Genomic DNA, 15,996 nt, shown 5'->3' with positions numbered 1-15,996 from the left:
TGTAGGTTCACAGTTTCTTGAATCAGCTGGGGCTCACATAACTGACAGCTGTGAATGTTGAATTCTTACTCTGCTGGGATTATTATCCATGGAGTCGATCAGCAAGGACTGCTCGTGACCTGGAGTCATATCAATGTTGGCACTTAAAGAAGATGACCACTCACTTGACTGCAACCTGCCACAACAAATATGAAATCAAATTCAGTTTTTTGTTATGATGTCTCAAATCAACATTGTAATCAAGCTTAGGAAAGAAGGTATTTCTCAAAAAAGGAATCAACCCCTGCAAGCATGCCCTGGCTTCACTTGCCAAAAGCTGGTTCCATTTGAACAGGTCTCATGCCTCCTGAGCTCACACTGAGCAAAAGAACAGGGTGGCCCAGCTAGCAGAAGTTCTTCTTCCTTTCAAGTGAAATTTTATAGTGTTACTTGAAAGAAGCCAGGGCAGATAATACACCTGTATGCTTTAAATTCTACGAAGTTTTTCTGGAAGCCAGCTCTGGCTGCAGTAGTGCTGGTTCTTCCTATTTTCTAGTGACAGAGGCAGCAGTCACATCCTGGGGCTATGGTTCATTAGTGAGATCAGCTGCAGGAGACTTTTATAGACTTTAATGCCAGAAGGAGGTATAGTTGTCCAAACCTGGTAGCAATTACCAGGAAACTTCATCCAGAATTCTTCCATACACACCATTATTTTTTGGCTAAATCAGCAAGTGTGACAGAAGAAAGGCATTGTTTTCATGTAAAAGACTCCACTAGTCCGTAACTCCAGTTACTTGAACTACCAGGAAATGCACAGCACATGTGCCTACAATCAGGACATGCGCTAAACCCCCCTCCATAGTCAATGAGGAGAATCAAGCATTTTGGACCTGCTGCTCACTGCATCCTAATCCCAACATTTAGTCCAGATCAGCTGCCTTTGCTCTGCTGACTCTCAGGGCATCCGTGCAGTGCCCTGAGATAGGCAGAGCCCTGTGCAGTGCAGACCCCAGTGCTGGATAGTGGGCACAGGGCAGGACAGGGGACTAGGCTGAAACTAAGCCTGGGAAAGGTGGACTAAAGTCCTAAGTGTTTAATTGTTTCTCCATAACCAAAGTAATAAAAAGTTGATGTTAATTGGCAATACACTAAAAATGAGTGACATTCTTCAAGTCAAAACTGTTTCAGGCATGACAGGTGCTTACTGAACAGACAAATCCCCTGGAAGCATGAGAACTCCTCTTCAGCCTGCACCCAAGACTCAGTCTCCAAATTTTATTTTCTAGTAGTTAATTTAACTAATCGAGAAAGCTGGCATCTAATTTCTGGACAGAACTTGTCTTAATGCCTAATCATTAGTCTCATCCTATCTGCCTACAACTGAAGGAATAGTTGCCCAGGGAGGTTGTGAAGTCTTCCTCTTTGATGATTCTCAAAAGCCATCTGGACATGGTCCTGGGCAACTGGATCTAGGCTGAGCAGGGGGCTGGGCCACATGGTCTTTGGAGGCCCCTCAACCCCTCTGGACCCCCACCCTCAATCTTTCTGTGATTCTCTGACAGACACAGTAGTTGTCTCTGCGCCACCAGTGCCATTTGACAGAAGGATGTGATGAAGTGCATATGAAAAACAGAGGTAGGACCAGCACACTTCTGTGGAGCTAGTGTTTGTTTGCTCAAGCTGCCTCACCTCCTGATCTGATCCTGTGCTGCAAAAAGTGCCTCCTCTGCAGCAAGCCGACGGTCCCGTTCTTCCTCCAGCTGCTCCTCCAAATACTTCATATCCTGCTTTGTGCTGCTATGTAAATGTTCTGTTTCAGATAACCTGTCAGAAAATAACAAAGCATATGCCAAAAAAAGGCCCAAATCATGGACTATTGTGTTTCTATTGTATTCACTGATGCACTGTGTGAACAGACTCAAATTACCTCCCAGTTCACATAGGAGACTTAGTCATCTTTACTATATATAAACTATTTGGAAAACATGAGAGAAGATAAATCTCTTGAAGCTTGTTTCACATCAGGAAGGAGTTCCTTGCCTCTGTCACCTTCTGAAAATTATTTTGAAAGGGTTTGAGGAATCATGCGCTAGATCTTAGTTTCAGAAGGTTACAAGGAATCCTGTGCTACATCTCAATTCCAGACACACTCTCAGGCTATAACCCTGAGACCAGGACCATTGATATACTTCAGCAGCTGCTGAGGATGCAGCCTACCAGATCCAAGATGCTGGTTTGGCTGGTGTTGCTGCTGTATGTTATCCTTGTGTTTTTTTGAAGCTCTAATCCAAAGAGATAACTAATGACAGCTAATTGATGAGATAACTAATACAGCTAACTAATAAGTGCATATGACAGTTCCTCCAAGTCCACAAGATCTTAGTGTGAGACTGAGTTTTCCCAACACTGGTGCAGAGTAAAAGCATCAGGTTCATCACTAGCCTCAAGGCCTCCATCAGGACTAACATCCCCCCCCCTGTTTTCTCACACTTTCTTTACCTCAGCTGCAGCTCCTGCAGTTCAGGTGTGTAAGTGCCTCTCTGTGACTCATTCTTTTCTTGGGGTGCTCCTGGAGCAGCGTCTGTTGCAAACAGCTCCTGAAAGAACACAGGAACATACTGCAAACTGCACTGAATGAAGAGGACACACAGCCACTACAATGCTGGACAGTTCGCAGAGCCACTTGAAATGACCTTTTGCCCGCTCTGCAGCAAGCCCAGGCCCCTTACCATGCTCTTGTCTGCAGCCTGCAGCTCCTGGAGCTGCCTCTCAAGCACTAGGCAGCGGTTCAGGACCTCGCTGTAGTGCTGATGGCTCTCACAGGTGCTCCGACTGCTCCCTCGGAGCTGGAGGGAGAGGGCATTTTTCTCCTCAAAAACCTGAGATAGCTGAGAAGAGAACACAATCAGCAAGCAAAGAAATTGATTTTATGAAAGCAAATTTGTTCTCTGTCTAGTTGAGGTTAAGAGTTCTCTTGAGAACATATAACTGCCATGCTGCCCATCACTAACGTCAAAAGACCAGTGACAATCTCCAAGAGTAGCTTGTGGCAATGGTTTCTGCAACAGGAATCTCGAAACATCAAAGAGATGTACAGAATACTACATGTCCAGAAAAAAATTTCTGAACTGCTGATACTGACCTAAATCTTTCAGAAATATCATCAGTAAATTACTATTTTATATTCTCACTTTCTCCTTGAACACAGCTCTCTTTCTAAAGATGAATAAATTCTAGGTCTTCCATTTCAGTGTGGGAATTCACTGACTGTGATCCTGCACTGAAATGCAGAAGTGTTTCAAGCTGGCAGGCAGAAGTGAAGATGACAAGCTTGCCTTCCCAATGAGGGACTTCATTCAGCAGCCTAGAAAGCAGGAGGCTAGAAAGTGCTCCTGACAATAGACATGGAACCTGTACACAACTTTCTTCATATGGTCTCACTCTCTGGTCCCTTTGTCCGGCCTTCATCTCCCCCACCCAACTTCTTTCCCCCACTGTCCCCTCCATCTGTCCTCTCTCCTCCCCTCTCCCCTTCTGTCACCTCTTTTTTTCCTCCCCTGCCTTCTTCCCTCCTCCCTTCTCCCGTTGGTCACCTGGGAGAAAGGGCACTAAATGGCAGTGGCAGAAAAGCTGCTGGGTCAGACCCTGTCACTGAGCCTGCTGGATGGGATCTGCCTGGGGCCTGGATATCCTTCTGGTCCATACAGAACAGCTGTCCCACTCATGGCTTCTCTCTGCAGTGCTCTGGCTCTCACACCTGCTCACTGAGGGAGAGCAGTGTGGGACATGGAGGATGGGCTCTGCTGCTGTACCAGCCCTGTTCAGCAGCAGTGAATTCATCACTGTGATTCTAACACTGCTTTTCTGGGAGATTTTGTGTTACTTCATTGAATGCCTGCAAGGATAGATTAACTCCTGCTTCCTGAGCCCTATTCCAGCCAAACCCTCCCCACATTCCTTGTCCCTGACTGCAATCAAGTGTAAGACATGTATCAGTACCTTGCTGTTTAACTGCTGAATTCTGAGCTCTTTCTGGTGCAGCTCTTTCAGACTGTCACTTAGCTGGGCCTGGAGGTGTTTCATCTCTGCTTCTAGGCTTGAAAAGTCCCCTTTCAGGACTTCTGGAGAAATCTGCCAAGGAAAGAACAATGAAAAATATACTGCCCATGTAACAACTCGCTCTTGTGTTTCTCCTCTCTTTTCAGTATTCCAAGGTCAAACCTAACATTATTGCTAGACCTGAAACTTGATCTGCACAGGCAAAAGAGCAAATGGGGAATAAACAGAAATATCCTAAAGCCATCTGAAAATGCAAACAGTCAGGAAAGATCACCAAACTTGCACATATGATGGGTCCTGCTCAAAAGTTGTCTTAAACCTGTTTGTAACACAGGAAGGAAAAAAAAAGGCACATGAATGAGAAAAAACAAACAAAAACCAAAAGCAGTGTCCACTCTGATCTAATCAACAAAGACCAGAAGGCCAGCACTGAAGAATCCTCCTGGAAAGCGTCACATGAACGTTGTTCAATATTTTTCTTTGCATATATGCATGGGTGTATCAAAGGGATAAAGGAGATTTGCTGCCCCCTCCACTGACATAAACCACTGGGACATTGCAGACATGGGTGGGAGAGTTCTGTCTTGACTCTTATGCACTGCACTGTGCATGCAGCCTTCTCTAGACAAACAAAATACCAAACACATTCTACTCCACTTTTAGGACTGTATACAGGGGGAATAAGAGAGAAGGTGCAGCGTTCAAGCCTCAGCCTCTCTGGGCTTGAACCAGGATTTTAGATCCCTGTTACAGCAAAAACAGCAAGAAAAATTCAATAGAAGACTTAAAAATGAAGACCTGACATTAAAATGAGAACTAAGACAGAAAATCTTAGATTCAAAGACAGTGCAAGAGGGCAATTCTAAACCAGTTAGAACACACACCTGAGAAGTTCCATGCTGCTCCAAAGGACCCAAGGTGCCTAGGAAGCCCTGTCTCTTTTACCCTCTTTGTTTAAACACTGGAAACCAGGAACTTAATGAAGAGCACTTAAGGGTATGCCATAATTTGTTGGCATTATCTTTGGAGGCCTCACAACCACATCCAGTGCTGCAGTCTGCAGGAGGTGGATACAGGCTACACGTGCTCTTCTGGTTGAGTTTCAAGCTTCACATTTCCAGTACAGAATCTGTATCTTTCCACCCACCTTGCTTTGGTGCTGTTCCTCTATGGTTTGAGACCTGCTGAAGGGCAGCCTCATTTCCTGTGTGATCCTTTGTAAATGGCTCAGCTGCTTGTCCTTCTCTGCAATGGCCATCAGGTACTGCTCCTTCATGCTGCTGCTCTGCTTTTCCCAGGTGGTCTTCTCCTGTCTGCTCAGCATAAACAAGGGAAGTTACAAGGAAGTTACCAGTATGACTTATGATGACCAGGTACCCAGCTAAGAATGAGCCAGGGGTGATTCAATCATCACCTCATGCTAGACACAAATTTTTATAACCAAGCCAAGCCAAAACAACACACCTAAGTACTGGAACCTTAAAAGCAGGTTTAAGAAGTTTTCTGTATTTGGTTGAACCCTTTGGATTGTTCCATGCTATCCTAGGGTGACTTTTTCACACTTTCTGTGTTTCTGGACATTGTTTTCATCTCACTGCATAGAGTTTTGTCAAGGAAGTCATTGGCAATGCCACTTGTCCCATAATAATTTCTCTTCACGGTCATATGTGCACCAGACCCACAGTACTGATCCCACCACACCAACCTGAGGCCATCACTACATGTCCAGTGTAGAAGCTGCACAGGGAAATAAACCTCCTGTTCTTTTGTCAGGATAAGTAAAATTTTTAAAATCCTTCAAACTTTATGAGATCTGCAGTGTTAATTTGAGGGTCAGATTGGGGGTAGGGGGAGGGAGAAAACTACAAATTTTTATATCACTCTGGACAAAGATAAGCCATAGACCTTTCCACAAAGAAAATCCCACCCTTTTCATTCCAGCCTTAGGCATTCCTAAATGGATCTCTTAAATATCTGAAAGCATTTCCCCCTGTTTTCAGAACAGAGCATATTTGTCTGACTAGTTTTAGTCTAGTTGGAGAAGACAATTTTACTAGACTTGAATTACAGAGCTAAAAAAAACCAAACAAACCAGAAGACATAGAGCAAGTGAAATAAAGGATTAGACAGCCACACAAAATTAGTATGCTCTAAACTATGATATCAGTGGGATAATAAAGGGTGTTCAGCAGCAGCCTGGAATGGAGTACTGTGATCATATACATAAGCTCCAATACAAGAAACAGCCTCAGTTTCCTCTCCAGCAGATGATACTGACCACCACGGGATGAAGGAAATAAAACCAAAAACATCACAGCTCTATTTCACACAGGCATTGACCTCCAAGAAGCTGGGCTGTAATTCTGAGGCAGAAGCTGGGCAAGGGAATCACGTGTCCTCTCCTGGCCAGGGCAGAGTGCTCAGTGTCACCTGGCACAGCCCAGGCTGAGGTTCTCAGCACTCCCTCCACCTCTGCCCACAGGTGCTCTTTGAGAGAAACAAACACATTTGCAACCTCACCAAGGCAGGAAGTAGACAGACAGCTCACCTGAGCTGCTGGAGCTCCTGCTGGTACACAACTCCTTCCTGCCTCAGCTGTTCTTGTAGACGAAGCTGTTTGTCTGCCTCTTGCTCCCACTGCTGCAGCTGTGCCTTTAAGCGAGAATTCTCAGCAGCTTCCACCCCGACCAGGATGTATTGCTGCTGCAGATTCTCCAGCTCTCTTACCTGGAATTAAAGAGAAACATCATTGTGTGACAGCTGAGCAAGCATCAGGTTTATTACTTAGAACTGTTTAAGAGCATTTCTTACTGTGGTGTCTGGATGGAGAAAAGGGTCACATTCAGATGACAGAAGAACTAAAAATGGAATCATCAAATACAGCAGTGTACTAAAAACTGCTCAGAAAAAAAGCCCTCAGACAATTCTATTGGTAATGAGGGAAGTGAGTTTTGAGCCCTCCCATGAAGATGTGAAATACATTAAAAAAAAGACTCCAGGCTACAATATTAATTATCTTATTCAGAGGAAAACTAAGTGACACAGAAGGAGCTGGTTAACTCCTGAAGTTGGTATTTACTGTAAACCAGGAAACTGATAAGTAAAATCCTTTTGGCTCTCCAATTCCAGTCAGGCTATAATTAGAAACAAGTTGTTGTTACACATGCATCACTGCAATTGCTTTTGAAGACAAGAGGACATGGCTGACTCTGGAGACAGGACAGCGCTCAATGAGTGGCCGTGGGACATGACTGTCGAAGTCTGACCAGCAAGGAGACTCTGGAACTTGCTGGGCTGCACTGTGCCAGAGACTATACAAACACAGACACATCCAGTGTGCAGGCAAGAATGTCAAAAGGAATCTGCAATGTCTTGTACCTGCCTTGAAAGTCAGCTGCCAAGAGGAGGAGGAAACTCAAGCCTTTGTTCTAGTCTCTTTTAGAAATCTAAGGCAAATCAAATGAGCTGACACAGATGTGAACTATGCAGGTTAACAGGGACCTTATTTCCATGATTTCATATGTTAAACCAAACTAACAGAGAAACCACCCTGGGAAGTTAACAGTGGAATCGCAGCCTCCATGCTACAGAAGATAATACAGATGGCCCATACCAGATCCATGGGATCTGATGGAGCATGCCCACAAATGCTAAGGTCATCGGGAGGCAACTCCATTACCTTTGAAAGGCCATGGTGACCCAAGAGGTTCCTGAAGACTGGAAGAAAGCAAATGTCATCCCTACCTATAAGAAGGGCAAGAAAGCAGAATTGTGAACCTGCAGTCTGGTCAGCCTCATCTCCATCCCTGGGAAAGTGAGGGAGAAACTAATTCTGGAAACTGTTTCCAGATACATGAAAAAACAGGTTGGCCAGAGAAGCTGTGGAATATTTACCGATGGAGATATTCAAAATCCAAGAGGATATTGTACAGAGCAACCTATTCTAGCAAGCCCTTTTTGTGCAGGAGGGTGGGACTAGAAGATCTCTAGAAGATCTCTGGAAGACTCTTTGAATCTCAACTATTCTGTGATTCCATGAAGATGCAGCCTGATCTATGCACCACATTACAATTACCAGACCTAAGTGTGCTGAATTTTAAGACTTGAAGATACAAAACTCCTGTAGTGCTTAAAGTAAAAGCAGGAAGAGAGAACATGGACTTACTACTCTGTCTCTGTCACTCTGCAAGGAGGCCAGTGCCTTCTTCAGACTCTGCACTTCTGAAGCAGTGGTGGAAATGCTCCCTTCTGCTTGTTGTTTCACTTCTTCAATCTTACGTGTTTTGTCCAATTCATTCAGCAGACGGTCTCGGTCATTCTGCAGGCTTGCCATAGCCTTGGAGAAAGATTTGATTTGGTTGGAAGAGCCTTCCAATTCCAAAGACAAGTGGAGAAGCTCATCATCTTTAGCTCTGAGCTGCTGACTAAGTTCCTCAATCTGGGCCAAGAGACCTCTTTCATCAATAGCCTTCTGCAGTTCTGTCAGCTCAGACCTGACTGTATCTCGGTCCCTGACAGTGGAATGTTGCTCCTCTTGTAGCTGAGCCATCTGTTTCTGAAGATTCTGCACTAGACTCTTTTGTTCCTCTAAGTCTGCAGAATATTTCTGTTTCAAAATATGAAGCTCTTCATTGGCCTGGTCTCGGCTATCCTGAAGAGAACTCATGGACCTCCCAAAAGACTGAATTTGAGCTCTGAGATCTTTGTTTTCATCTGTGACTTCAAGCAATTTCTGTTCCATTTCCATCAAGTCCCGTGCCAACTCTGCTACTCTCTCTTCAGCTGTCTCGGTTTCATTCCTCATTATCCCTGCATCATGATGCAGGTGCTTCAATTCCTTCCGAAGCCTGTCCTCAGCCTCTCCCACTCTCTTGGCTGCATCCCTCTGCACACATTCTAGCTCCCTCTCAAGTTCTCTTATTCTTTTCTGGAAGAGGGAAAGCTCATGACTCAGTTGTTGTACTTCTTTCTCTCGAGCCTTCAGTTCTGCTTGACACTCCACGATGGGACTCCCCTCATGCAATGCTGCCATCTCACTCTGCACCCGCGACAGAGAGGATGTAAGAGTTTCAATCTCTTGAGACATACTGACTTTATCCTCTCTTAAGGCTTCCATGCACTTCCTGAGATCATCCTGAATATGGTCAGACTCTTTCAGCTGCGTTTCTATGGTTGCCTTCTCATTTTCCAGAGTTTGGATGCGCTGAAGCTGTATTTTGAGAAGTTGCTTCTGTTGGGAGTCCTTTATTGAAATCACTTGGTTAAGGTCTTCTCTGTACCGCATCAACTCTGCGTTCAGCTTGGCATTCTCAGAGTTGAGGTCATCCATCTGGCTATGGAAACTTCTCATTTCTTCCTTGAGCTTGTTGTTTTCAGCAGCAGCCTCTTGAATTAGCTGGTCTTTTTCCAAGATTATAACAAGATGGCGTTCCTCAAGCTGCTTGTAGTCCCTCAGAATGCGGTCTCGGTCGTCCTGCAGAGATGACATGGACTTGGTGAAGGAGTCCAGCTGTGCCTTCTGCTGCTTACTTTCTTCTCTGCTTATCTTCATCTTTTCAGTGAGGTGATTGAGTTTGTCAAGAAATTTGTTCTTCTCATTTTCCAAGGCTTTTTTATTATCTTCCTCCTTCCTTAGCCTACACTCCAACTCTTTCATCTCTTCAGAATGCTGCTGCTGTAATTCAGCTAGAGCAGCCATCACTGCTTCTTCTTTGGCAGACAGCAAATTCATGATCTTTTGATCTTTGGCACTGGTTTCTTCATGCAGCTTATTTGTTAGGTCCTTGGAAGCCTGCAGGTCAGCTTCAAGCTGCTCACAGTTGAGTTTAAAATTCTGGATACTCGTCTCTTGTTGCTTGACCACAGTCCCCAGCTCTTCCCTGGCTAGCTCACATTTGGTGAGTGAATTCTGTAAGTCAGCAAGCTGGTCTCTTAGGCTGCTGATTTCTGACTCCAGTTCCTGCTGTTCATTCTGAGACTTGCTGTACAGTTCCTGAGACCCTTCAAGCCGAGTCAAAAGCTCTTTTTTTTCCTCCTGCAACATTTCACATGTCTTTTGATGATGCTGAATCTCCTTTCTGCAGTCAGCCTCCCAGTCTTTCTTGTTGCATTCCAGCCTGAAAAAAGAAAAGATTAAGATGGTCAAAAAATCCACAAAGTATCTCAGTATCTAAACCCACACTAACTCTGTTCTTGTACTAATTTAGAAAAGCCACAGAATTTGTTTTACTTAAAGAAAGCAAGATGGAAATATCTCTCAATTTAAAATTCAAGATATCTTTTAAAATTCTGACTGTACTACTGCCTTAAAGGGGTGGTGGCAGGGGAATATATTTTTTTAAAGTTGTTCATGTCAATGCTGAAAAAAGTGTTCACTTTAACACTGGCTGTTATCACTTCCCATTATATAACTTCTCTCGTCCATTGTAGCTAACAATAAAAACAACTCCAAGCCACCCCACAATGAAATTGCTGTTCTGATACCTTTGATGTCCATTTAATGCTTCATCATGCAAAGATACAGCGTATAGGTATACATAAAACAATTTTACTCATGTAAGAATGGTTCGGTTTTGAATTTTGGAAATACACAGATGTATACACATTTTGATAGGTTTCCATAGCTCCATCTTCCCCTCAAAATTTATTTTGGGACTAACCTGGAATTACGTATCCCAATGCTCTCTTGACTTCTCAGTGCAAAAACTCCATGCAAAAGAAACTCTTTAATTAATCTGAAATTTGAAATACTCTGGAGAGTAATCAGATAGTGAGTGCTTGTCACAGAGAGCAGATTTAACACAGGTATCCTAAAGATGTGAAGAAGGACTATTCTAGAGTGATACCCCCTGTCCTTGTGCAGGTAACAAATGCAAAGTAACCTTTTCCTGATAAACCTCCCCTGACACAGCTTATTTACCTGGATATATGAGTCTGGAGTTCTTCCACACGCATGGTCATGTGTTTCACCTGGTCCTCTAGCACAATACAAGCTTCCTCTTTTGAACGTATTTCTTCTTCCTTCTTTTGAATAGTTTCAGTGAATTTCTTCTCCCATGTTTTTGATTCATCTATCACTCTATCCCTATCATCCTGAAGGGAAGACATGCTCCTGGTGAAGGCTGCAAGCTGGGCTAGTGTTTTGTTTAGACTGCCTTCCAGTTGTTTGGCTTCTTGATCCTTTGTCTTCAAGGAGTCTTGTAGATCACCAACTGTTGTTTCCATATGGTCCTTCTCCCTCTGCAATGCTGCCACCTTTGCTTCCATGTTTTTGATCTCCTTTGAGTGCTTGTCTTTTTCCTGTTCCAGTCTTCTCTCAAAGTCCTCATCCTTTTTCTTCATTTGAATTTTCATTTGCTCTTTGTTTGCTTGCAACTCTTCTTTCACTTTGATACTCTCAGCTAAAACCCTTGCTGCCTCACTCTGAGTGTCATCCAACACTACTCTGCAGTGAGAAAGCTCTGCCTGTGCTTTCTTGGTGTCTTCAGCTGCTTTAGCTGAAGTTTCTTTGGCTGCTTCTACCTCTTTCTGAGTCTCACTCTGCAGAAATTCCAGAGCTTTAACAGTTCTTTCTAAACTACTATTCTTTTCCTGGCTTTTGATGCAGTCCTTCTGCAGCTGCTTAATCTCCTGCTGTTTCTGTTTCAGGAGTTCTTGAAGCTCCTTTATATGTGTGCTGCTTTCTCCTCTCCAATTGTATTTTAACTTTTCTACAAATTCCTTCTGCTTTTCTGAACTTGCTTTGCTTTTCTCCTTTGCCATCTGACTTTTCTCCTCCTCCAGTTCATACATCATTCTCTGCAAACTCTGAAGCTCATGTTTCAGTTGATCATTTTTGATTTGGAAGTCTGTTGCATCTTGCTGATAGTTTCCAATACTTCCATTAAGTTCTGCCAGCTGATTCATGAGCCTTTCTTCCAAGTCATCCTTTTCAGCCTCTAGAGCATCCTTCAGTGCTGTCATTCTGATGAGGTCATCTCTGGCTTCTTGGACCATTTGCTCCATCTTTGCTACTGTAGCCTGCAGATCATTCACTTCATGGACTTTCTCTCCCATTTGGTGCTCTAAAGCCCTTTTCTCACCTGCTAAAGTCTCAACACACCTGCGGATGTCACCCAGCTGTTGCTCTGAAGCCCTTCTGTTATCTTCCATCTCTGTGATTCGCTTGGTGAGCTCAGCTATTTGCTGTCTGTAGAGACCAGGATCCTCACAAGGTCTATCACTTTCAAATGCCTCTTGTTCCAGCTCTGCAGCAGGAGGCTCTGGTCGAAAAGATAAGTCCACTTGATTTTCAGACTCTTCCTTTGGTGATGTTGTGGCAACTGCCTTATTATTTTCTTCCCCTGCTGTCTGCTGGGCAACATACCTGTCTACAAGTTCTCTGCTTTCCTTCAACTTAGATTCTGTTACCTGCAAAAGGCACTTCAAGTCCACGATCTCTTGATTAAGAGACTCCTTTTCAGCCACTACTGTCTCAAGCTGAGTAGAAAGAGACTGGCAGTCCCTCCTAGAACACTCCAGGTCTTCTTTCAGGCTAGTGTTTGTAAAGCTCTCTCCAGTCCTGTGCAGCTCTCCATCTGTAAAATGCATCTCTGCTCTAAGCTTCTCATTCTCCTCCTCTAGTTCCAGGATCTTTTTTTGCTTTGATTTTGCAAATTTCCTCATTTTCTCCTTCATTTCATCAATTTCCTGTTCAGCTTCTTGTAGCTGCTTATCTGTTTCCTGTTTTTTTGCTTCAGCCCCTTTTAGCTGAATGAAAATTTCCTGCTTTTCCTGCCTAACAGTTTCCAACACACGCTGAATTCGCTCAGCCTCATTACTCACATTCTCATATGACTGCAGCAGAGTTTCATATTCTCCCTGAAGCTCCTTGTATTTCTCCTGCCACTCAGAACTCTCAGTGGCTTGAAAACTCTTCAATGATTCCACTTCCTTCTCCAGCTTCTCCTTCTCTAGAACAACTCTATCCAGAGTAAGTGTAAGGTTTTTACAGCATCCATCAAGATTCTGATTTTCTCTAAGTAGTTTATCAATTTCTGCAGTAAGATTTTCTTGCTCTCCACTGAGGCATGCTAACTTTTCTGTTAAAGTATCTTTTTCTTTAACATGGCCACATATTTGGCTTTCCATATTTGTCAGCTTGACAGAAAGATTGTCAATAGTAATTTTAGCATTAGCCAGCTCTTCTTTTAGCGATTTGCTCTCCTTTAGTGCCTCTTTTCTAGAGATAAGTGCTGCTTGCAATTTTCTCTGCATTTGATTCTTCTGCTTAGCTGCTTCTGCATTGTCCTCTTGCTTCTCCTGGATTTCAAGCATCTCTGTTTGTAGTCGCTTGCTTTGCTCCTCATGCACCTGAGCCTGAGCCTCCAACTGACTACACAGCCTTTGGACTGATTCCTCTTTTTCCAGCAATTGTGCCTGCACATTACTGAGAGTGTCACTTTTCTCCTTTAACTGCTGGTTAAGAAATTCAATTTCTTCATCCTTTTGATGTACAAGAACTTTCAAGTCTTCCAAACTGGCCACTCCAGAAATTTTTCCTACAGTCTCCTCCAATTCCGTCTGAAGGCTTGCTCCCATAGCTTCAGCTTGGTCAGAGGTTCTCTTCAGCCCTTCTATCTCTACAAACAACTGTGCTATGTGCTGTTGCAAATCAAAGATTAATTCGGATTTGTGAGCAAGCTCCCTTTGCATATGGCTGACATTACATTCCAATTTCTCTTTTTCTGTCTGCAAATTGTCAAGGTGTTTTTTCCACTCTTCCTCAGAAATATCTGCAACTTGTACAGGCTTGTTATTTGTTGTATCTTCTGCTTCCATGCATGAAGAATTCAACCTACCTTGACTCCTAAAAACACTCTCTGCTGATCCTTTCTGCTCTTGGAGCTGTCTGAGCTGAGCCTGGATGCTGTCTTTCTCTTTGCTTTGCTGATCAAATTGTTCTTGCAGGATGTTGTAATCATCTTTTTGCTGTTTCAGTTGTTCTCTGTGATGCCTGTCTTTTTCTTGAGCCTTTTTTATAGTGTCTTTGCGAGATATGAGAGCTTCTTGAAGTTTTTTTTGAAGTTGTTCTTTTTCTTGTTCAAGAACTGAAATCCTTTCTTTAAGAGCAGACTTTTGTTTTTCTTCCAGATTGGTACCTGCTGAACTATGTTTCTTATTTCCTTCATCATCTTCTGGGCTTTCATTAGTCCCAGTTACTTTGTCAGTAATTGTCTGATGCTCCATGATTTCATCTTTAACTGAAGCAGTGTTTGCCTTACCTTGCAAGCTTTGCCTCATTTCCTCAATCACTGCCTCCAGTCGTGCTTCAGTAGTTTCTTTTTCCTTCCGGATGCTCTGCAACTCAGATTCCTTTTCAGAAAGCAGCTGAATTAGATAGTCCTCACGGGGCTGGTTTTCAAGACCCGTTTCTTTGCTGATCATGCTTCTCACATCTTCCTCCCCTGCAGCTGCCTGAGCCACTGAGGTTTCTGATTTTTGTTCTCCACTCAGTTGTTCTAATTCATTCTCCAATCTGGCTACCTTCTTCAGAAGCTCCTTCCTGTTCACAAGTACTGCTTGCAGCTTCCGCTTCACTTGATCATTTTCTTTTCTCAGAAGTTCAACTTGATTTACTAATTTGTCATTTTCTTTACTCACTGTGTCTGTCTCATTCTGCTGCTTGGATACCCCACACTTCAGACATGTATCTTTTGCTCCTATGTTCTGTTCTTTTTCTTCCTGGGCTTTTAATAACAGACTTGTCTGCTCCTTAAGACTCTTCAGCTCATTTCCTAGAGAAAATTTCTCTTCATTCAGCAGGACCATTTTCTCAGACATGCTGACACTGATCTCTGCCATCTGTTGGTCCTTTTCCTGCAAGGCTTGTTGCAGGCTCTCTATAGACCTGGTGTGCTCAGCAACAAGCTGTTCCAGGCCTGCTGCCTCGTGTCCCTTTAAGGTTAACTTGTGGGAAAGCTCTTGTATCTCTGCTGTATTCTTCCTCAAAAGTTGTCCTAGATCAAGTACTTCACATTCCTTTTTCTCAACCTGGCTTCTCAGATCCTTTAGTTGCATATCCTGGTCAGAAAGCTGAAGTTGTGCTTCATCCAAGTCCTTTTGCAAAGCTTCAATTTTTATATCCTTGGATTTAAATTCATTTTTAAGGCTCTGGATTTGCTCTCTTAGAAGGCTGCTTTGACTGTCTGACAGTCTCTGCTTTTCTGAAAGAGCTAGCTCTTCTTCCAGTTGCTTCACTTGCTCCTTCAGTTCCGTTATGGTAGAAAGTTCTTTGGCCTGACACAAGAGCTGATCTTGTTCTTCAGTCAAAACACAAAACGTACTGTCAGGATCCTCTCCTTTTTTCCTGTACTCCTCAGCCACCTGGTTTAGCCTATTTATTTCTGCACATTTTTCTCCTAGTTCTTTCCTAAAGGATTCTTCTGATTTCTGCAGAATTATTTGCAGTTCTGTAATTTGGTTTTGTAAATCGATCAGCTCTTGAGATTGAGAGGTGCCAGGGCTTCCCTGAGGCTCTTCTTGGAAGCTGATTCCATTTTCCTGAAGAAAGCAAATTTGCTGCATTTCCGTATCTCTCAGTAATGAGGCACTCTGTGTATCTGAAGCCTTCTGCTCCTCCCTCTCCAGACACTGTATCTGTGAATTCTCTTCCAGCTGGTTAGCTTCTGTTTGGCTGCCTGTACAAGTTTGGCCACTGGGGCCCTTGAGCTGGCTTTTCAGGAAAGTTATTTCTTCTTGGGCTTCTTTCAGTTCCAGCAGCAAAACTGACAGCTCCTTCTGTTTCTCTGCAGCAATATAGGCTAGAATTCCAGGTGGACAACTTTCCTCAGTAAACTGCGTGCTTCTATTGGTAAAGCCATCTGTTCTTGCCTAAAAGAAAATAGTAGGCATAATTTTTCCTTTGACTCTTGTGAAAGGGCCACTTCCAGAAGTATCTGCTTTCCACATTTTGTA

The 15,996-nt window shown here is 43.5% G+C and overlaps 1 protein-coding gene across 6 annotated transcripts in view; it reads right to left on the bottom strand.

Moving 5' to 3' along the window:
* The window catches only part of GOLGB1 (golgin B1), a 42,260-nt gene that overhangs the window by 1,970 nt on the left and 24,294 nt on the right, over positions 1-15,996 (bottom strand). For all 6 annotated transcript variants that reach the window (XM_041470288.1, XM_041470290.1, XM_041470291.1 and 3 more), the window contains 9 exons: positions 10,961-15,912; positions 8,207-10,157; positions 6,590-6,768; positions 5,189-5,354; positions 3,982-4,113; positions 2,712-2,870; positions 2,482-2,579; positions 1,672-1,806; positions 70-175 (listed from right to left, as the gene is read on the bottom strand). In XM_041470288.1, coding sequence (XP_041326222.1) covers positions 70-175; positions 1,672-1,806; positions 2,482-2,579; positions 2,712-2,870; positions 3,982-4,113; positions 5,189-5,354; positions 6,590-6,768; positions 8,207-10,157; positions 10,961-15,912 — 7,878 coding nt within the window. The remainder of the gene's footprint in view (positions 1-69; positions 176-1,671; positions 1,807-2,481; positions 2,580-2,711; positions 2,871-3,981; positions 4,114-5,188; positions 5,355-6,589; positions 6,769-8,206; positions 10,158-10,960; positions 15,913-15,996) is intronic.

Source organism: Pyrgilauda ruficollis, unplaced genomic scaffold (assembly GCF_017590135.1).
Source record: "Pyrgilauda ruficollis isolate IOZ18807 unplaced genomic scaffold, ASM1759013v1 scaffold243, whole genome shotgun sequence".
In the NCBI taxonomy this organism is placed as follows: Eukaryota; Metazoa; Chordata; class Aves; order Passeriformes; family Passeridae; genus Pyrgilauda; species Pyrgilauda ruficollis.
The sequence above is the reverse complement of the archived record's forward strand: the minus strand, read 5'-3'. Positions and strand labels throughout refer to the sequence as shown.